General features: G+C 42.7%; 1 protein-coding gene across 4 annotated transcripts in view; it reads right to left on the reverse strand.

The window, feature by feature from the left end:
* Positions 1-4493: 4493 nt before the first annotated feature.
* The window catches only part of sim (single-minded), a 44628-nt gene continuing 25929 nt past the window's right edge, over positions 4494-23192 (reverse strand). For all 4 annotated transcript variants that reach the window (XM_043426233.1, XM_043426231.1, XM_043426234.1 and 1 more), the window contains 8 exons: positions 18617-18961; positions 14759-14841; positions 14578-14667; positions 14237-14449; positions 10053-10243; positions 9165-9271; positions 7213-7704; positions 4494-7072 (listed from right to left, as the gene is read on the reverse strand). In XM_043426233.1, the coding sequence (XP_043282168.1) occupies positions 6201-7072; positions 7213-7704; positions 9165-9271; positions 10053-10243; positions 14237-14449; positions 14578-14667; positions 14759-14841; positions 18617-18961 (2393 nt within the window). In that variant the 3' untranslated portion in view covers positions 4494-6200. The remainder of the gene's footprint in view (positions 7073-7212; positions 7705-9164; positions 9272-10052; positions 10244-14236; positions 14450-14577; positions 14668-14758; positions 14842-18616; positions 18962-23192) is intronic.

The following is a 23192-nucleotide window of genomic DNA, read 5'->3' on the forward strand; positions in this document are numbered from 1 at the left end:
GGAGGAATACACTGGGCGAGGGATCGTGAGTGAAATTCGAATCGCTTTGCCAAGAGGATACACGACACGACTACGAGGGTGGTATAAAAGACACTCGAAAATCATTGGATTAGTTTTGAATTTTGAAGCTCGTGCGAAACATAGAAATCTCGAAAAATTTCCGAGGCAAAGTGGACCTCGAACACCTTTTTTCGAATTTCGAAGATAAAATTTCGGAAATTATTCGGAATGTGCGAGCATAAAAAAAAATCGCGTGAAGTGATCTTTAATGCGGTCCTGCACCCGCGTGATTGCACGGATTCGTAAAAAGCATAATTGCCAGTATCACACGGGAGCTTGGAGATAAGTTAACGGAGATCTGTAACCCGCAGCGACATGGAGAGGTTATGTCTGCTTACCGATAAGAATAAGAAGAGGGGAAAGAGAAAAGGTAAGATTCGAATGGCTGTGTGACTGCAGGCTGTACGCAGGAACAAGCCGGGATAGGCTGTAATTGGTATAAAATCATCGAGCAAACACATCGGACAAGACAGCCGGAGGGTTGTGGGCGGCGTTACGTGCCGTAACCGTGGTTACCAGTTTTCACGTCGCTCGGCTAAACCACCCCGGCACTAACGTCTCTGATTGTGCACACAGTTCCCCTCCACTCGTTTCTCGCTCTCATCCAGTCTCGCGGTCTCTCTTTCGCCCCTTTATTCATCGTCTTCTATTGAGGAAAGCTCCATCTCGGTTTCACGCGCGACCCCGTCCTCACTGTATTATCACAACCGTACACATTCTTTTCTCACTTCACAGCTTATCATCCCCTCCACTTCACCTATGCCGACCAAAATTCCAATAAATATGTAACGAACACTCCGCGGAGGGTTTTTACACCTAACCTCTTTTCACTTTCGTTGTTCATGCTTCAATCTCAATTTCACGTGCGAATGCTCCAATTATGAAGTTGATGTAACTGTTTCGATTATTTTGTACTTTCTTTTCAATCCTTTTTGTATTTTCTTCTTCGATATCTTGCAAGAACCCAAGAGATATTGATTCTTCTGTGTACATTTTTTGATATTCTCATTCCGCAGAAGTCTGTTATCGCGCAGTGCTGCTGACACTTCAGAACGACCGTATACATTCGAAATTCGAATTTTCTCAATACTTTTTTTTCGCACAATTTTCCGAATCGTATTTTTGTAGCAACGGATTATAGAGATTAAGAGAAATTTTGAGGATTCGAATGATCGGATTAGTAGCTGTTGCTCTAGGGCACGCAACCTGTCGAGTGTTTAGTTTTTGGGGTGTACCGTCGCACACAAAATCCCCAAAGTGTGTGCGTAGTGCCGGTACTTACCGTTTGATCCAGCGCCAGCACAGTTTTCGAATATTCCCTTTGGGCTTTCGTCTGTCTTTCTCATAAGCCTCGTTCACTACACACATAATTCCGGGTTATCGTGCGCAGTTAGGCTTTTTCGGCTTGTCCGGGACTTTAACACTTCTGTTTCAGTTTTGCTGCATGAGCTACCGGATTTTATTGTTATTGCTGCTGGAAGTAAGGGATTTCAACTCGTTGCATATGTTGTTGCAAAGACTTGTCCTGTACTTTTTCTAGCCACCCTACTTATATCTCAATGTTTGTTTAGTGTTCAACGCTGCGACTTCGCACCCCCCCCCCCCCCCCCCCCGCTCCCTTCCCCTACAATTCTGAACGCAATCGTGGTTTCACACGAAACAAATATAAAATTTGTTAGTCGAACTATTTCGATTAAAGAATCATTTTTATACAAAATAACCTCGAACGGTGAATTAAAAATGGCGAAGAGAATATTGCAGACGATTCGGAGCTCGAGATTGCACTTAAAATTGTTGAACGTAAACATACTTTTGATTCATTGTGTCGTAGCATTAAATGAAATATTTTCTAACCTCTTTTGACCTAAAATTGCCTGTTCAAGCCCGTATTATATTTATACATCAAGTTTTGTGCGTAACGTGATGTGAAGTAACGTCGTAGCGCTTCGATATCACGATACAATACACAACCTCTCTGTATTTATATATATATATATATATATATACACATGAGTGTAGTTTCAAGAACAAACACGTTCTCTGACTCTCCCTCCGAGTCCGAGGACGCATAAAAGTGAACTTTTTTGGGCTCATATTTTTACGAGCGTGCAGTAAGAAACAAGAGAAGAAAATAAGAGTTTTATTCTAAAACAAAAGCAAAATACTCGTTCTGAAAATAGGCCAGAAAGGTATGAATGAAAGGGGCATGGCAATTGACTACGCAATTCGCGATGAGTTTGTGTACGGATGAGTGAAGTCGACCGAACTGGATCGAACGTTAGAAAGTCTGCGGCGATGCTCGAGTAAGAGTAAATTTATTAAACAATAACAAACCAGATAATGAATCTTAGTAAGATTTGATTGAATTTTTCATAAAATATGTGTCAAGAACCGTGACTGTAATAACGACGAAAAATAATTTTAGTGCCACATAACCGGGCTGAAATTAAGGTCGAAAAGTCATACGCTGGAAAGAACGCGTGTTTGACTGAGCAATAAAAAGCCGTGTTCCAACAGTCCCCGTTAATAACGATGATAATAATAATAATAATAATAATAATAATAACACACAATTTCCCATTATTCAGTCAGTTGACCGCGTCCCGTGGCAAAGGACGCGTGCTCATAAGGCGTCAAAGTTTTTGTTCTTACGTTCGTTCCGGATATATAGCCAACGAAAGTACAAAGCCGGAGAGAGAAGAATGCATATGAAAAATACGGATAGATGTAGTAATAAGCGATCGCGCAATTTCACAGAATCACAGATCCGGGACATTCAGAGGCCAAGAAGAATTTAACGAGGGCCACGCGACTCCTCTATCCACAGTGACGACCCCCCTCCATATCGCTGGAGGGGGCGAAAATCACGCACTGTACGCCCGATTCCGCCTGTCGCAGAAACGTTAACTGTACGAACGCCCCCACCCGGACGTGTTCTTTCTTTACTCGTTAAACTCGTATTCCTCACTGTGTAGTTAGAGAAAGTGACTCTAACCTGTGTGAAAAGTACCGGGCGTATACGTATCGCGAAGTTTAGACGGACAGGCGATTATGATGAGACACGTGGCTCCAAACAACCCCATGCGGAGACGCCACGAGGCGCGACGTATCCCCGCGTTTATAGTTTGCACAAACGAAACGATGACAACTCACTCCCGCCCATTTCTTTTACTTCTCGACACATCTCCTGTCCCATTAATGTACGAGGTTCCTGTTTTAATACGGGATTTCTACGCGACAATACGAAAAAAAGGAATCAAGAAACGACAATGAAGCCCCAATCAAGTCTTTGTTCGGGATTGCGCCATTGTCCGATCATAGCGGAGTTTTAGCGAACTATAATTTTTTCATGACTCAACCTCGAGGTTTGTCTCATCGAATTTGATTTTTTTTGTTTTTAAAAACGAGTAGTGGACTGCGTCCCCCACGCGAAGTGTCCCGGGCGTCCGAATACCTCGAGAATAATTCTCAGCGCAGTTTGAGAATCTCCGACGTTTCAGAACCGGATAATTTTCTCGGCACGAGGTTTTCTTTTCGTAAACCGTTTTTTTTTTCATGATAAAAATCTCGAATGACTGATCTGAAAAAAACTCATTGAAATAATTCACTTCGAAAAATTACGAGACATCGTAATGAAGAATTAAATACACAATAGTGGCGAATAGGAAGATATAGAAGTGGACAAGTGTTAGTCGAGGGCTTTTGGGAATTTCCGGACTCGGGCCCGTGGAAACCCGAGAAGCTGCGGGGTGTCTTTCGACGAATGATTTTTCCAGGGTGTAAACACACCGCACCAGCAGACCACACCCGCAACCATCAACGGGCAAAAGCAGGCAAAAGTACCTGTCGTATATTATCGCAAAATAAAATCTTTCCCAGATGTTGCGTGCGTAAAGAGAGTGGCGGTGGGGCAAAGGGGGGCGGGGGGGAGTCTCGGAAAGGGAAGGCGCGCGCGCAACGGAGCGAGGGCTCTAGTACCGGGTCGTAAATCCTGAAAAAAAGAAGCTTCGGTTATTCATTCTCACAGTCGACGAGCACCCTTCAAACATTCTCTCTCCCTTTCACAGAGAGAATAACACTCCGTTGCCCTTTTACGATTTTTTGAAAACGTTCTTTCTCTTCCACTCGATGTAATCGGTCAATGATTATCCCAAAACATAACCACTCCGACGCTCGAAAACTGAGAGCCCGACCTCTGTGACCTCTGGAACTATTGTAGCAACCTACAAGACCGAGTTCACCGAAACAACAAACTTTTCTGAGAAATCTAAATATCGTTATTCGTTTTCTGCGAAAAAAACGAGTTTCTCATGAATTTCTTCCCCATTTGCTCAGCGTAACCGCGATCACTTTTGTTTTCACGTTAAAAAGCAATGATTTATTGAGAATTCGGAGAAAATAATGGATGGAATTGATTCGACACGTGGGACTAATTTTTCAGAGGAAAATATGTTATATTTTCATTCGTTTTTTTGTTTCGACCTCAACGTTCGTTTTACAATATTTACACGGTTCTTACGCGGTTGTTTTAATTCGATTTACATATATATTATTCAATTATATTTTCATTTATTCACTACTCGACGTCACTCGCACACTCGCTTTTCCGGGGCTTTCGTTATTCCTCTTTCATTTTATTATCATTATTATTATTGAATTATTTATCCTGTCACGTGGTTCCCATAAATAAGTGCGGTTGTTTGAAAGGACGATTCGTGGAAAAAGTTTGGCGTGTACATTTTTAAAAACCGTTCCCAACTCTCGCATTCTATCTCGTTCAAGACTTTATTCACACGTTTTCAAAGTGTTTTGTTATCGGTGTTTGTGGCTGACAACACAACGAGATTATATCGCTAAATTCATTTACGTGAAGAAAGAAATCCTAATTTACGAATTCTTCGGATACGCTATACAAGTTTTGTTTTCAATATATTTATGTATATATTTAACGAGCAATCGTTTATGAATATTTTTTCCTTTTAATCGTGGCACTTTTGCCTGATTTTTTGCATCTCCTTCTAAAACTCCAACCGAGTTTTCATTTCAGAGATTAGCATTGATCGAATGAAAAGTCATCGAAACCCCAAATTTACACGATGGAATTGAATGCAGAAGAGCCGCTTGTTTTTCCATTTGAAAAAAATATTTGTTTCGGCGCAATGCGAAGTTATTTCGTTCTCATTGAAGAAGAATTTTATTGTTCGACTCACGAGTAATCAGTGCTCACAGTTAAAATTATACGAAATTCTGGGTTTAATGATTTTTCACTGGAAAATTGCTCGCTCAAAATTCGCTGATTAAAAACAAGGGGCCGGGGGCGAAGAAGAGAGGGGAAATGTCGATTACCACCTATAAATAAAGGGTAATAAAAAGGGCGCATCTTTGGTCGGTTGGCACAAGCACCGGTCAGTCTTCTCATCTATGTAAGGTAATCGTACGTCACCAATATTTTTGTCTGCTTCTTTTTTGTTTATGTATATATGTACAGGCGCAAAAAATCACGATTGCGCGGCCATAATTAATCTCGAAATTGAGCGAATTTGCTGTTTCGAGCCTCGTATTTACATTGGAAATAGGAAATAAAGAAAACGGAGAGGGCGACGAGTCCTGACTGCAGATCCTTGGTTCGCCTCTTCCGAATATTTACATAATTTTCACCTTTTCACGTTACTTTTTCGTTCTCAAGTATAACTAACTGTACTGTGCGTGTGTACACTAAAAACTTACATGCTAATTTTCCATTTTTTTGCTGAATCGAGTCTCGCGAGGAGACTCGACGAAATATATTTTTGATTACGTCAGTTTGTGATTTTTGGCATTGAGGCGCTCTCTCGGCGTCCAGCGCGAGCTCTCAAATCTCATTATTTTTTCATTTTATAGCAAGTTTAAATAGTCCGTAAATTCGAAAATCCTAAAATTCTCTCGTCTTTTCAAACTCGACGCACTCCGAGATGTTCTTTAGTCTATTCAAGTGAAAATTTTGTACACCAATCCTTCTTCTTCTTCTTCTTCTTTAGGAGCATCGTCGCACTGTCGCGGCGACGAAAGTGGCCTCCGTCGAGAGCACGCGATACCGAACAAACAAACTCGCAGAATCCAACGCGGCGAACGAAAGAACGTTGGCAAAAGCTCCCCGTGTATTACGCCATCCATCTGGCGAGCATGGCGATGCCATTTTTGTCGATTTCGTAGTGCTCCTTTTCGAGGCCCATCGAAGGATCGCACCTCGTTCCGACCAGGGTTTGCTGATGGTCAAGGTCGTTGGGACTGTGCTCGTTGGGGGTTTGAGGGACGATGCGATGGTCGGCGTTTTCGTGGCTGTTTTGATGGTTGACTTGGGGCGGTGTGTCGTTCAGGGTGCGCGTGTTGTTCTGTCCATGAACGTTGAGGCCTTGCTGCACGATGGTGGGGCTGTACTGTTGCGAATCGACGATTACACTCGTGTAAATCGGCGTCTCCATGGCTTCGACGTGGTGCTGGGAGTGGCGTCGTTCTTTGGGGACTTGATCGACGTGAGAAACCGGCGGATAAGCGGACAGCGCCGCATGCTGGAGGCTCGAGTCGCCGTCGGCGAAGGAATTGTTGTTATTGAAGCCGCAGTTGAGGAAGAGAACGGTGGCTCCGGTTTCCGGGCACACTCCCGTGCTGCCAGGGACTCCGCTATTGTCGGGAATTTGCGGCTGGTGATGCGCGTACTGCTGTTGGTGGTGGTGGTGATGGGGCTGGTGGAAATCGGTTGGTGCAAACACGCTCGGCACCGAGTGCAAGCGGATGGGGCTCCTCGGAACCACGTGAGGCGGCTCCGAGGCTGCTGAACCCCCGCAGGAACTCGATGACGCTGAGTAAGGCCTCGTCTGTTGGTTTTGAGCATTTTGCTGCTGGTGTTGCTGCTGGGTGAGATTCGTCATGGAATTTCCGTGGTGCAGAAGCTGATGGTGCTGATGTTGAGCCTGGTGCTGCTGCTGCTGCTGCTGCTGCTGTTGGACATTTGACAGCTGCTCGTGATGCATTCCTGGAGATCGGAAACACAAATTTGGTTATTTTATGAAAACGATTAGCGAAAAGCTGTCAAAATTAACATTCTCCATTTGACTTTTTACAAGTCGTAGAAATTTTTCAACGATTCGTTATCTTTAAAAGTTTGTTTCTCACCACCGTATCCGTAATACATTTCAGATGGGTAATAACCAGTGGCGTCCTCGTGGGAAGCGTTGCTCGTGCTCTGAGTCGTATAAGGCGAAGGATGATACGAGCTGCCGAGGGCCGAGGGGCTGATGTATTCGGAAGCGGAGTAGCCCGAGCCGTCGACGTACTCCGAGTCCGGTGGCTCGTGTCCGCGAGTTCGATATTGGGGACTCAAGCTGTGCTCGTCGAGATCAGCGATGCTCGTACTGCCGGGATTAGCGATCGGTACACTCGGCGGATTTCCCGAGCAGGAGAGCGCGCTCGGCTCTTTTTGCTCCGTACTCAGAATCAACTTTGCAGCCTCTTTCTCCGACAAAACGTAGTTGACCGAAACTATGCACAACGGCCGGGAACTCCGGGTGTTGGTAACTTTCGTTGCGTACGATTGCATCCACACCCAACCTCCTGATTTCGTCAAAAATCTGTAGTACTGCGTCGTCACTTGATCCTTTGTCAACACTGCAAAAGAGAACGAAAAAATCTTTTTATTTGAATTCTCCCAAGATTCGAAACAATATTTCCCCAAAAATGCTTGGTCAAATGCTTTTCCCCGAATTATGCAAACTTGGTTCATTATTTAAAAAAAAACCGTCAAATCGGTCAAGAAAATTCACTTTTTCACCCTACAAAGCGCACTAAAATCGCGGTATTTTTTCAAAATGACTTCATGACTCGGCCTAAGAACGTTCCCATCGAGTTTCGTTTTTCGTAGTAAATTTCCGAGGTTTTCTTGACGAGCCTCTTGACGCCGGAGCAATATTGTTTCGAAATTGAACTGTCATAAACCTCGTGGAAGCGTCAATTTCGACATTAAATCGCGATTATACAGGCGATAATCGGTTTGTTGAGAGGAAACAGCAGTGAGAGTGTAAACGTGGTTTGGTGCGTTGCGAAAATCCACGAACGCGACATTAGCGGCATTATGTGTCCGAGGGAGGTTTTGGGGGAGGGGAAGGGACGTTTCTCGCTGGTTATGGCAACGTGACGCTCGTGAAACTGCGAGTCTGTTCAAACAACGATAGCAGTAGCAGCCTCCTCTATTGCTGCAACTCTTGCTCCAATCTCTCCGTCTCTCGTCGCGTTTCTCCGTCGCTCGCCCTCGAACAACCCTCCGGGATAGATATTCGAGTCTCTCGTCGATTTTCCATCCTCCCACCGGGGCAGGCTTCTCAATCCATACGTACATGTATATAACTCGAACGCACCCTCGCCGGCTCCCGGAACGTCGCCCCCTCTCCTCGCAGTCCTCCGAAACGTCCAATCGATAAAACGCAGCCTTAAGCCTCGTAACTCGTGTGCAACTCGTCCGACGACCTTAACGAGCCGACGATGGTTAAAAGTGTGAAACTCCGCATGAAAATGAGCGAGGAAGTGTGCGATGAAAAAATCCGCAGCCACGACCGTTCGTCACATACGAAATAACTTTTTATTTGTGCACAGTTTCACCAGCGCACTCTGCCTCCCCGCGCGTCAAAGCTGACTACGTCGAAAGGGTCCGGAACGCGGAAGATGTCGCGGGAGTGGAAAAATGAAAAAATCCCAGCACGAAGAAAGAAGCAGAGAAGAAGCAAAAAGTTCAAAGAGGCGCCGAGAGGGATGCCCCGTTAGAGGCGAAAAGGAAGAGACTGTTAAGCAGTGTCAGCTCTGCTTTCGACGCCGAGTACTCGCACGGAGTGTCACCACTTTCACATCTTTTACTCTCTTTTCTTCCACAAGATTCTCCTTTCTTTTTAACACTTTCCTCTATCACGATGACGTTGACAAAAAACAAATTGTCTAGTTTTGAATAGTCTTGAAAGATACTTTTTACTGTTGAGGGGCAGAGTACTCGGATTTTAAAAAAATCGTCGCGTTGCCTTTTGTCTCGTTTAATTGACTTGTATCGTTTAAACATTCATCGAGTTATTTAATGAACTTACGTATTTTGTGGCATTCTCTCAACTGCCAAACGTCGCATCCGTGGACGTAATGATAGAGAGTTTTTTCGATGAGGTCCTGCGGCTCGTAGCCAGTGAGCTGTGACACGCTGCAAAAAAATATTTTTTCGCTCAGATCCTTGGAAAAATGTTCGCAAGATTTCGACAGGGCAACGAATACGAAGAGCCACGAAGAACGTTCGCTCAATGACACAATATTTTTTTGTTTCCACATGTTTTTTCTCTTCCCCCGGTGGATATCGGGAGTCGAGCGTTTGTTTACTATCAGGATGAAGAAGAGAAAAAAAGGAGCTCATATTGGGGGAGAGGAGGAAGAAAGAGAGCGAAGAATGCCCTCGGAGGGTAACACGAAACTGATTTTAATGGCTACTCCGCTTTCTCGGTCCATACTCTCCTCCAATCTCTTTTTTTTCTCCTTCCCCTCTTTCTCTCTCTCTTTCCCATTTCGATTTTTTATCGAAACATTGATGGCGTAACAGGAAACTACTTTGTATAATTACATTGGGTACATATATCGTGTTATCGCGGGGGATAATAGGAGAAAAAACTTACGAAGCAAACGGAATCGATTGAAACTTGATCATTCGAATGTAAATAGCTTCGAGAATCCGAGTGAAAATCAACTCACTCGAATATTCATAAGGCTCGAAACAAGATTTTGTCCAAGTATCGAAATACTTTGCCGAATGGATTCAATATTTTTCGTCCACACAACAAAGTTTTCAATGTTTCAATAAAATTACATTTTCGACACTTTGTTTGTCGAAACTTCCTCACTTGTGAAAGCAACTGAGCAAAGTATTCGTCGAATACTGTTTCATATGCTCCAAGCATAAACAGCTTCGTAGTAGCTTGCACTTGATGAATTACCTTGCATCGAGAAATATCAATTTGAGGTCCATCGCGGCACGAAACATAAACATATTTTGATGGAGTTTTATTTCCGTGATGGCACTCGGTGGCAAAGAATGACCGACAGCTACCAGGCCGATGGGGGCGTGTTGGTCCTCGTACGGTGGACCCATGTTTATCACTTTTAGATAGCCCGAACAGTGTATGACCTTGAATGATAAAAATGAAATGGAAATTCATTATTGATCGAAAATAATTGAAGTTATTATCAATTTAAGTCAAATTATTTATTGAATCGTATTCATTTTACAGGCGGAGAGGATTTGCGGCTTCGAGAGTGGGAAAAAGTATATTTTCCCTGTTAAATTGTGAGGCGCCTCCAAATTAACTGAATTCAAGGAGACGCATCTTTCGTCGAGATCTCCCCAACATTTATTTATGAATGAGCACGTTGGGACCGAGCCACGATTTCGAGGATTGCACACGTGCTCGATTTCCGTGATAGAGACGCATGCAGGAAGCACTCGTAAGCCAAACGATGCAATCGGGACGAGTGAAATATCGTAAGAAGAGGAACAACAGCGTAAAAACAAGACGGAGGGTGTTAACGAAGAAGAAAATTACCAATTCGTCGCTCCGTATGTAATTGAATAGTCAATTGGGATGCGACGTATGTGTCTGAGGCGAGAAAACTCTCGAAATTATATCTGTATCCGCGCACGTACAAGTGTATTCGTGTTTTGTAAGCGGAGTTTCTTACCGCGTCGATACAGTGGCGCCTCGATTTGTAGCTAAGAAAAACGTGCCCGAAAGCGTTTTCATTGGAATATTTTTTTTCTTCTATTCTCCTACTTTGGACGAGAATAAAGCCACTTTTAATTATTTTTCCTTCTCTCGAAAGATTTCGTTATAAAATTTCTTTCATTTCGTATGCGACGCTTTCGAGACTCGAGAAAATGACGGCGAATTCCAAGTTTTTTTTCAAATTTATTCCACGTAGATTTCAGAACGAATTTATCGAAGAAGCAAATTTATTAGGAATTTTTCTTTTTCCATTGTAACGGGAAGGTTGGAAAATATTGCGTACTCCGTTTCTTTCGTTTCCTCAATCATGTTTCTACTGTGCTACGAAACAGGGGCGCGCGAATCCGACGAGTGCGAAAATTTGTAAGGCAAATCTTTTCTAAGTACTTGCCACTCGCACGAGCTTTGCTCTTAACGTACGTGCATGTACTAATATTCTAGAGTACCTGGCGATGCAGGAACCGAGTTTGATGCAACGTGCACTGTGCACACTTTGAGCTTACAAATAACACTGCTACATCGGACCTTTCGTCTCAAATTGGTCAATCACGATTAATTTTAAATCGAATTCACAAATGGAACAAATTTCTAGGAAAAAAAATACTGGAAATTAAAGCTTTGAAGGAGAATTGAATTTCTCAATAAGCAGTGCTTTGCTTCAATTTTATCAGAGGACATACTCACGGAATACACTGAATAATTGAATTGAATTTATGAAAACAATTTTTAGAATACTAGAAAAATGTTGGTTTGAAACGAGAATCCGAGATTCCAATTGATTCGGTTGCTCATCTCAACAGCATCGAACAGTTCAATGGTAAAAATACGTCGCTGGTTTCGTTGACGTTGAACGAAATTTATTTATTTGAAATAGTTTATCAAAACGAATTGATGGACAAGTAATTTAGCACGAAATGTCCGATACATTGACGAACTCGACGCATTTGGGGTTTGATTTCGTTGCATTTGAGAATGTAAAGTTAAAAAATAATCAAATACACGACACACAAAGTGAGAGAATCAAGTGCATAAGGAAGCGTCGAGAGGAGCTCTCTCGAATGTAAAAAATGAGAAAAAATGTAAAAAAATTGCATATATGCAACGGGCGATATGTGCGGGAGACTTGCATCGCAAAATTACCAATTCCGTTCTTTAGTAATTAAACCCTCGAGCAACGCCGTGGAAAAGGAATAAAAATTTGTTAAGCAAATAGGCCGTGTAGAGATTCGAGTGGCAGGAAAGAGGAAAAATGTGCATGTGCGATTGTGATGCACTTTAAGGGCAATATACGAGGGCGAGCGTACGATCGTGGCAAATATTTTTATCCCCATTTTTCAAAATCGATTCAGAGCAAAATTATGAATCAAAATTAAAAGCCAAACGATTTTTAAATTATCTATTGAAACGATCATTCGTGTAGTCTGGAAAATACTCGAATAACTTATCGAATCAGATCGTAGAAAAGTGATGGGAAAATGATTATTCCAAATAGCTGCCGGATTGCGATCGAATATTTTAGAGCGTCGAAAACAATGGCGAATCATTTTACGATATTTTGACTTGACGTTTGCTGGCACGAGATCCGTACAAAAAGTATTTTCCCCTTTCCCTCGGTCATCTTTCGTTCTTCCTCTATTATTCGCAGTGGGGATCTCCGGCCACAAAAGCTGTTGAGCTGTAGGGGGTTGAGTTCGGGGTAATGATGACTTTAAAGTTTGGTTCAGTGCGATTTGGAGGCTTGGTAAACGTGCCATTGAGAGCCGAGTTTTTCTCGCTCTCGTCTCTCGCGACGATCTTTTATTCGAGCGAAAGTCTCCTCGGTGCCTGAAAGGACGTTTATTTTCCTTGAAATTTTCCGCAACGAGCAATTTTCGGGTCAGACCTCTCTCGAGAGAGTTTTCTTGCTCCTTTCGTGTACGGTTGACAAAAGCTCGCACAGCCAGCCAATTGCGCATAAAAGTGGTGCCAACACGACGGACGAATCAATTCGACCTCGACAAGTGCACTCACGAATTATTCCGAGTGCAAGACACATCACGCCCACCAAAAACACGATCCTTGGCTACGTTTACGCACTCATTTTTGTATTTCTCCATGTATTTGTCGACACAAGAACCCTCGAATCTCAATAGCGGTGTAAATTGATCCGACATCGTTTATATTAGCCGGACATATGTCCCAATGAAAGCCACGCTCACAAAGAGCCCCGAGTCCTGCTCCCTCACGAGCAAAGTACACACGAGACACCCTCCACCAGCTCGATCCTCCTCTCCTGCTCACGAGCGTTGTACAAATAACGGGAATAACCTTCAGGCCCTTGTTACAGGTCTTTCCCCGATTTCTCTAAATTACTCTCATTTTCATTCTCTCTCGCTCCCTCCTTTACGAAAACTCACGAAATTTCGTAGCCGCAATAATCATAAATCCGGATAAAGCTGCCTCCAAAATTTGCCTTTGTACTTGGGATCAGCTCGATTGCTTTTTTCTCCCCAGACGTTTTTCTCGACTTACGTAATCGCGGATGAATTAATTTTCGGGATTTTCGTCGTTCCACTTCGTAACCACTCTACACGGTAATTTTCTCCTCTTTTTTCATCAGCCTTACTTCGATTATGGAGGCAAATTCGTTTTGTGGTATCGAAAATCCTGCAAATTTGCAAAGTTTCGAGATGTTTCGATGGACTGCAAACCATTTTGTTCGGTTTTGTAGAAATTTTGATAAACTGAACTAACGTTTTGTTTTGCGTTTCTTACGAAGCTTCAGCTCTCAGTTGCAGTCAGTTTGAGACTAAAATAAATTGGAAAATAATTGTTTTGGCCGCTGTTGATCCGCTCTGTGGTCCTCGTTGGAGAAAAATCTCGTGCGTGACCCTTTGAATGCAGTGCCTACTTAGTCACCCAACGAGCCTCTTATCTCGAATTAACATTTCAATTTTTATATACAAGTTTTACGATTTCCTGTTACGTCGAGTGTCAGTTGCCACATTTTTATGCTAATAACATGGCAGAGTGTCTTTTGTACGTATATCTTTTTTGCCTCTCTCCCGCGTTTTCATCCCTTTCCTCTCTGAATTTGTTTGCCGAAGGTATTGCACGCGCGGCGCGTTATTGAAGGCCAATAAACCCATAATCTGCTAACCGTGATTGGTGAGCGCTTCCGAGGGCGAAACTCCCAATAAAGAATTCTCGTTTAATATCAAATTCAAGCGATGCGGTCTTTGTTTTAAAAATCTCTTGCAGCGCCTTGAAATTACGAGGGCGAAGAATCGGATGATAAATTTACAAGAAAATGTATTAAACGACAATTGCGTCAATTCAATCATCGAAAAATCTATGAAATTTTTTTTTCTACGAGTTTTCCCCGCGTGATTTCGTGGAGATTCCATCGATTATATTACCTTCCATCCTTGGGAAACCAGACCAGCGTTTCTCTTGGCCAATACACATTTCATTCTGATGCAAAAGGCACGTTCAAGTTCAATGTCCCCGCGTGAATTTGGGGGTGGGAACGTCGCTCCTGTCGAGGGATGCGGCACGCTGAGCACATTCCCCATTTCCTTGTGATCGCATTCGGGTATGTACTCGAAAATGCTGTTGCCCGTGAGCTCGACCTGCATTTCATAAAACATTGAACATTCGTTAGTCAAAACTTCAGAGGCATTATTCTGCGCACACAAATCAATGGGCGAAGAAACTCGAGGGAAATATTTGATGAAATAAATGAGGGGATATCTCCGACCTGGGACAGTCCTAGGTGTACGCTGGCAGTCTCACTGATGTACATGATCTTGCCATCCGGTGCAAGCACGAATATGAACCCGTCCATGGTCTGAAATCAAATTTTTCCGGTTACTTGAAACAATCGACTCTATAGATAGCAACATTCCTTCTCTTCCAAATAATTTCACTTTGTAACGCACTTGTAAGAGGTGCGAGCCCAGTTCTTTGATGGGGGTTTCTCGGGGGTTCGTCGTTGGCGAAGCGCCCCACTCTTTTCCGAGGCCTGGAACAAAAAACCGATAGAAAAATAAATTAGAAAATTTCTCCTTTCCCAGGAGACTCCACTTTTCCTTATATTTCGAAATTAAATCAAATTATCGCTACTTTTTTTCAATCCAATCTTTTTATCCGAATAAATATTCGTCGAGCTCCAGTAATGAACGGGGAAAAATGTTCCATTTTTGGATCGACTCGAAATCCACATTTCTTCAATTTCCTGTCAACTAACCAAACTTTTTTCCACTTTTATTTAAATTCGATGTTTTTATCACTGAGAATGTTCATCGCCCTTCGAAAATGGATTTAAGAAATTGTTTTTTTTTTATCAGTTTTTTTATATAAATCAACTCAAAATTCATTTTTCCCCTTTTTACTTCCAATCGGTCATCTCGAATCCACTTTTTTTATCATCCTACGTGTAAACAACCCTGAGAATATGCATCGAGCTCCGGAAACGATGGTTTCACAGGTACGACTGCACTTGCGTTGCACTTGAATTTTCTTTTCTCCCCCTCAGAAGCTTGTTCAAGTTACAAAACTCCCCTCGAGCGATAATAGGTATTATAACGCAATGTACACGTTATTATTAGGGGGTGTACGCGAAGAGAGATAGGAGCCTGTCTGTCCGTACACTCGAAGCGTTCGCATGCACGAGTTTCGCGAAATCTCGCTGAGACGATGATTCCGTGGCGGTGCATTAATTACGAGCCTCCGCACGATGCACTTGAAACTTACATCGCATTATTTTCCACGCGATTATTTGAGAAAAGTCTTCGTTCGATCAAATATTTACAAGGGGAAAAAAGCCAAGAAATTCACGAGAATTCGTTCGAGTCGAAGTTGCCGAGGGAAATGAAGAATCGAAGGGAAATGGTGGACGATTTTTATTGGAGAAAATATTCTCGTCGAATCTTCGGCTCGAAAAATAATAAAATTTCGAGTATTTTTCAATGAACCTCGTCTCAAAAGCCCCCGAGTGACGTACCTTCGAAGAGCCAGATTTGCATCACAGTTGACAAACCGCTTTTCCGTCTGGACACCCGAAGCACGTGAGAAAAGGCGATGTTTATCTATATATACACTTAATGTGTCCTATAAGTTGTCACGTATTCTGGGGCACGTTTTCGTCCTTGTCTGCTCCCGTACGCTAGACACGTCGTCCGAAAACGTCTCAATGAAAGCAATATATAGTTTTCGTTCGATCGTACCCGTCAATCAAACCCCAGCAATCTCTGTTTCGTATCGAACTCGCGTGGAACGAGCTTGTAAACAGGAATTCGAAGCGTTGTTTGAAAGATTCTCAAATATTGGAATTTCGTTCCCGTATCCTCTCGATAATATGCTCAAATTCTCGAGAATTTATCTCGAGTTTAACCGAATTTTATTCACTTGAAATATTTATTGATAATTTTTTAATTTTCTCGGCTAAAAATCATATCTGAGCAAACCAGCAATTTTTTCTTCATTCATCTTCTTCTTCTTTTTTTCATTTTCTCGAATAAAAATCAAGTCGGAACAAACGAGCAAATTTCTTCTTCCTTTTTCACAACAATTTCAGTACGAAAAACCACTTTTTCTGTTCACGATCGATTCTACAGGCAAAAAGTGTGTCCTCTTGTTTCACTCGGTTTCCAATCGATTATTACATTTTGTAGAAAAAACTGATTCTCCATTAATATTCATGCGAAGTGTTTGGCATCGCGGGAAAAAAAATCGCTGCGTCGTTCGGTGCGTACCGCCGGAGAGGACAAAGACGAGAAGAGCGGGGTGTGGAACGATCGAAATTCTAGAGGGATGCGGCCACTTGAAATTCAATTCGTCGTCGATCTCTCCAAGCTCTCTTTCTCTCCGGAGGAAGAGAGAGAGAGCCATCGAGGGAGGGCTCGACTACAGGTCCATTGTAAACGTTCTTGCTTTCTTCAGCTCCGTCTCTCTTTCTCCGTACGTATAACCAGCCCTTACGTCCCATGTGCGCTTACAAAGCAACCTTGGGGTGAGACCCTAACAATGCATTAAGTGCGCAATCACACCCATCTCATCCGATACTATTTGCCCTTTGCGCGCGTAAGTGTCCGCTCTCTTCGCTGAATTAACGACGAGTACTTTCTATATAAATATATTAAGGGCGAATAGAACCGAATTTAGAGATAAGCAACGACACCTCGGAACTCTCCGCACCTCAATATCCACGCGGACTACGTTTTTTCAGTCGCCCCTTAACGATGTATGGTACAAAAATCTAAATAATTAGAAATTTATCAAATTTGGTGATAATGTTCTTCAACGTAAAGTGCGAAAACACAATTTTTTTTCAAAATTTTCTTCTGCTTAGTTATCGAGGAATTACGCATTAAGGAGGGTGGCTACGTTCGTCAAATTGATAAGAGATTGATCAAATTTGGTGATAATGTTCTTCAACATCAAGTGCGAAGACACAATTTTTTCAAAATTTTCTTCTGCTTAGTTATCGAGTAATTACGGATTAAAGCAGATTTCTCATGCCCGGAATGTATACCTATATATATGGAAACGCTATGCTTATACACATGAACTTTAGTGATCAATTACTCGATAACTGTACAGAAGAAAAATCTTAAAAAATTTGTATTGTCAAATTTGGCCCTAAAGAATATGTTCACCAAATTTTATTAAATTCCTATCATTTTGAAATTTTTAATGTATTTAACATGGTTTAGCATGGCAACATTGTATCGTCGGTAGCCACCCTCCTTAAAGCCAATTTCTTATGCAAGTGAACTTTAGTGATCAATTACTCGACAACTGTGTAGAAGAAAAATCTTGAAAAATTTGTATTGTCAAATTTGGCACTAAAGAATGTGTGTTCACCAAATTTTATAATATTCTGATCATTTTGAAATTTTTTATGCTTTTAGAATGGTTTAGCGTGGCAACATTGTAAGCCTGTGCCAAATGTCCTTAAAACTCACGAGTCCTTTCAGTAATATTCGTCCCATCTTCGTCTATGGTTTCCTACGAAATAATTTTTTGGCTTTCTACAACTTTGAATTAGTAACACACTTGAAAACTGATTTTTTGTTTCTAATGAGATTGAGTTTCTCGTCTTTAAGGAGGGTGGATCGCGACGATACAATGTTGCCATGCTAAACCATGCTAAAAATACAAAGAATTTCAAAATTATAAGAATTTCGTAAAATTTGGTAAATTCTTTAAGAATATATGAGACTATAGGAAATTTTTTGATTTTTTCACCACACGGCTCTCGAGTAATTCAACACTAAAGTTCACGTATATAAGCATAATGTATACATTTCGTGCATAAGAAGTTCGATTTAACGCTCAATTATGCGATGTGGTAAAAAAATTTGAAAAAATTGTGTTTGTGTACTCGATGCCAAAGAATGTTACGACGAAATTTGATAAAATTCGGATTATTTTGATTTTGTGATCCACCCTCCTTGAGGAAATTTGGTGTTATTTTGTTGCAGAAATCGGTCGATCCAGGATTCGGTGTGGTCAAATAAACACGAAACGTTTGCGCGTACAAGTGCTAAAGTTTTGAACTCGGTGTTTATTGCTTTTAAATGAATAATCCGTGACGAAATTCGTCTATTTTTTAAATTCTTTAAGAGTGTATGGGGCACTCGACTAAGCTCACTTGGGATTTTCGAAATTTACGAAATTTCTTAAATCGACGTCGAAGAATTTCGACTCGGAAAATTCCAAGTGAAGTTAGTAGAGTGAGTTTACGTGAGAAGGATATTTCTCGGGTGTACGAGAGGTGAAAAGGAGTGACTCACCGCGCGGAAAGACGGCTCTCATTTTGAGGTAACTCGTAGTGAGTCTTATGATACTGGCTTTGTCGAGTTGAGTGGTGATAGCAACCGGAAGCGGAAGTAGCCTCGCCAGTTCGAGAAACTCAAAGTTCTCCTTCTCTCGACGGCAGCGAGCCGCGGTTTTGCTTTTCTCTTTCATCACAACTTCCTGGGGACCGGAAGCTCCGCGGCCGCCGTACGAATTGTTGTTATTCGTGTTATTGTCGTTGTTGTTGTTGTTGTTGTTGTTGTTGTTGTTGTTGTTGTTGGTGGCGTCGCGGCTGCTTCGACTCTCTCGGAAAATCACCGCCCGTTTTTGGAGTAAGGCATCTGCAAAGAATCAATGGAATTTCATGAAAATGTTATTTTCAATATCTTTTTCGTAGCAAGTCAAACTTCCGGTTTCGCATCGACCGACGAGGGGGGACTGGAAATCTGGATTTTTTTTTGAAAATCAGCTCGAACCTCCGCGAGCCGAAAACCCAACGCGGCAGCATCTACGTTACAGATTTTCGCAAAGAGAGAGAGAGAGCGAGGGCGAAGGAAATATCGTCGCAACCGCACACCGAGTATCGTGAAGATGCTCGTGGAAAAGGGAGCAACGGAGGCCATCGTTAAAAGGGAGCACCAAGAGAGCAACGTAACGACGTTGTTCGCGTACAAACCCAGCGAGAAGAGACTTCTTCACGATGGAAATTTCCTTGAATAATGCATTTTTTTTCCATCTTCCCCAATTTATCCTCCCTCTTTCTGGCCGCAGCGATGGCAGAGGTGACACTGCACCGGGAGGGAGGAAAGCAGCGGACTTTTTCCTGCACAATTATTCACGAGTGTGTTCGCGCAGGGCCGAGGCAATTTGTCGTTGGAAAATTCCGACTCGGAGCTTCGAGAATACGTTTGAAAAATCAGTGGGATTTTTAGAGTTCGAATGTAGAAAAAAATGAGGCAAAAATTGAACGAACTTTTTTTTTGAATAATTGAGGGAACATCGAGTATGAAAATATCGAAAAACATTTGACTTTGCGATGTTTGTTTTCCCGCTTTCTCGAGCAGAAATCTCGTCGCTGGAGCGTGTGGCAACGCCGTTATAAAAACCGAATAAAAATCGTTGGCCTACTCGGTCCGAGAAGCGGCGCGAGCAGCGTTTTGTTCCTCCGCAGAAGCAGCGGTTCTCGCGGGCGAGAAAATCGCGAAGAGAAGCCAAGGAGAAACTTGGAAAGCGTTTCTCGTGTGCGCGCATTGTTACGGACTCGCGGTACCGAGAATTTCTCGTTGCCGCCTCTCGCTTCTCCCCTCGAAAGCCCCTTTTCGACGGGTCGCGGTGTTTAGCAAAACGACGTTGATGCTCAAAGCCAGCAAGGCTTCCCCGGCTCCCTCCGACTCGCTTATATTGTTACTCCTGTCGCGAAACTTTCTTGGCCCCGAGCACTCATTCGTCTCGGGGCTTTGAGGACCGCGCAATTTTCATCTTCCCTCGCGCACTCGAACGTTGTGCCGAGAACAATTGGAGTTTCGACTCGCCTCGAAACGCGCTAAAGTCCCCGGAATTTTCGGCGCTCCGGCGATCGTCATTGAAAATCGTGACGAACGAGGAATTTCATCGACCCTCGAAACGCTAACTTTTCCTAATCGAATCGGTTATTCGATGGCTTCGCGACGGGGCGTTTTAACGGGAGTTTTAAAATACCTTCAAGTAGGTAAGCACCTTTTTGCGCAGCCTGTTTCCTCCTCCAGCTCCCGACGTAGGGATCGCTATCGAGAACGGCGTTGGAAACGCGCGTGTGGCTCTCGATCATCGGCGCCATGTCGAGGGCCGACCGGGACGAAGACAAGGGGAATTGAGCACTCCGAGTTCCCGGCAAAGTCCGTAAAACACTCGCAGGATAAAAAAGTAGCACAAACACCGGATCGAACGGACGAGCTGAACGATGGGAAACTTAAAAGGTGGAAGAACCGATCGGCGATCGATTCATGACCGAGGCAGCGCCGTCCGCGTTGGTCCCATTAAGGCGGTCCGCTCGCACGCGCGCTCGTCGTCGAATAAGGCGAGTGAAATTCGCTACGTTTGTCCCGTCACGTGCGATTTCGATCGGCGCAGACGGAAGTTCTCGCGGCGACGAAAAGATCGAAGGAATTCGGGCGAGCCGCTGGTCCGACTTCGCCGATCCGTTAACGCCGACTGTGCCGGTCTGGCATTCGGTGAATCGGAGGAACGCGGAGAGAGGAAGAGCGAAGAGAGAAAAAGAGACGAAAGCCTCGTGCGCCTCGGCTAACAGGGGGTTGTCAGGCTCTCGTGGCTCGATCCCCATGCTGTTTTCTCAGAGTGCTTCGCAGCCGGAGAGAGGCACTAACTCCGCCAGCACAGCGGGAACCGCTGGGTGTGCGCTCCGGGCACCACCCTTGGCTCAGGCTCCACCCTTGGCTCTGTAAACTCTCTCGCTCCATCTTTTTCTCTTCACCCCTCCGTCGGCGGCCGCCGTAACATTGGGGCGACGCACACGCGTAATAAGGGTGCCACCGCGAAGGGCCGCGGAGTGGGGACGCCCGCGACCGGCTCGTCATTGGACGGGAGCTCAAGTCGCTCACCTTTTTTCGAGATGAGAATAAATCCGAGGAAGATCAATGGCGCAAAGCGGGGGCGAAGCGAACAACTTGGAGAACGAGTGACACTTTGCTGGGATCGCGAGCGAAACACGCGGAAGCGAAGGAGGAGAACCGATTTTCGGAAATTCCCGACTAAATTTTATCGGCCAGCTTCCGTAGCAATGGAATCTGCAAACTTCCTTTCAATCGAATCCACAAAGATTCGGGACAATCCGGGTAGAATCGTTAACGAGTTACCTAAATTCCGGGTCCAGCGAATGAAGCAAAAGATTCTGAATTATCGAATTATTGAAAATTTGAGAGTAAGAGCCAGCATTTGTGGAAGTAGTTTGGCCGTTTTATGACTAGTCGAGTTTACAAGTACTTTGTGTTGATTAATTTCAAGTCTAAATTATTAGTAAAATTAATAATTAGTCGATGATCGAGTCCGCGACACATTGGAAAGAAACTTTGTCATTCAATTCATTAAAAAAAAAAAAAGCGAAGCTACGGACGAAAGTACGCGAGTCAGTCTGAAAAATAAATTTGATCAAAATTCCCGCGATTCCCGAATTTGCCCGAAGTTCGATCAGCTGTTACCAGCAGTCCGACGTAACGACTGACGTCCGCTTTCGACGCGTCAAAAACTCAAGTTTTTTCATCTTTTCTTTCTCAAAAGCCCCGTAAGGTAAAGGTTTTTTTTAAAGAAACGAAATCCGTGATGAATTTTATTGGCGATATAAACGTTTCCGAAGCTCGAACACCGTACAACTTTTCCACAATTAATTGCCAGTTCTTCCATAAGGTACCGTGTTAAAGACTCAAAATGGTAAATAAAATAATTCGAAATTTTGGCCCGTAAAAGGCCCCGGAACTGTGCTTATCGTTATCAGGGGCCGAACACTACTTTAAGGAGTTTCGGTACAGGCGATACAATGTTGCCATGCTAAACCATGCTAAAAACATAAAAAATTTCAAAATGATCAGAATTTTATAAAATTTGGTCAACACACATTCGTTAGTGCCAAATTTGACAATACTAATTTTTCAAGATTTTTCTTCTACACAGTTATCGAGTAATTGATCACTAAAGTTCACGTGTATAAGCATAGCGTGTTTTCGCACTTGATGTTGAAGAACATAATCACCAAATTTGATAAATTTCTAATTATTTAGACTTTTGTACCGAAACTCCTTAAGGTAACTCCTCTACCGCATGCTAGTCAAATGAGTGCTAAATTTTCAAAACGCTTTTAGACCAAGTTCAACCTACCGATTAAACTTATTGTTGGTAGATATGCATTCAAGCATATCTTATTAACGTGAAAAAATATTTAAAATGATAGTTTTGCAAAACTATCAACTGGTAGATGCAAATTTCCATGATGACACATTTTCACAGCTATTTTTCAAATAATCATCTTGTATTTTTTAACCGATTTTATTGCACCAAGTCTCATTTTGTTCCTCAACTGATCCTCTACGAATTCACCACGTAGATTTTCCTTTAAGCTCATTCCTTCGCAAATCCTGAATGAAAAAGTTTTTTTCACTCAATGAACAATAGCTGCAGCGGTGAAACGATCAAAGTAAAAAAAACAACTACATGGTGGATTCATGGAGGACCGATTGACGAACAAAATGAGACTCGTTGCAATAAAATCGATGAAGAAACGCAGATAATTCTTTGAAAAATACCAGTGAAAATGTGTCAGCGTGGAAATTTGCATTTATCAGTTGATGCTTTTGCAAAACTAGCGTTTTTAATATTTTTACATCTTAATGAAATCCACTAAGAATACATTTAATCGGTACGTTAAACTTGTTCTAAAAGCGTTTTGAAAATTTACCACTCATTTGACTAGCATGCAGTACAGGAGTTAGCTTAACGGGCCATGTTAAACCATGTTAAAAATATAAAGAATTTCATAAAATTTGGTAAATGTATTATTTAAAAATATATGAGATAATATGAATT

Source organism: Venturia canescens, chromosome 8 (genome assembly GCF_019457755.1).
Source record: "Venturia canescens isolate UGA chromosome 8, ASM1945775v1, whole genome shotgun sequence".
Lineage (NCBI taxonomy): Eukaryota > Metazoa > Arthropoda > Insecta > Hymenoptera > Ichneumonidae > Venturia > Venturia canescens.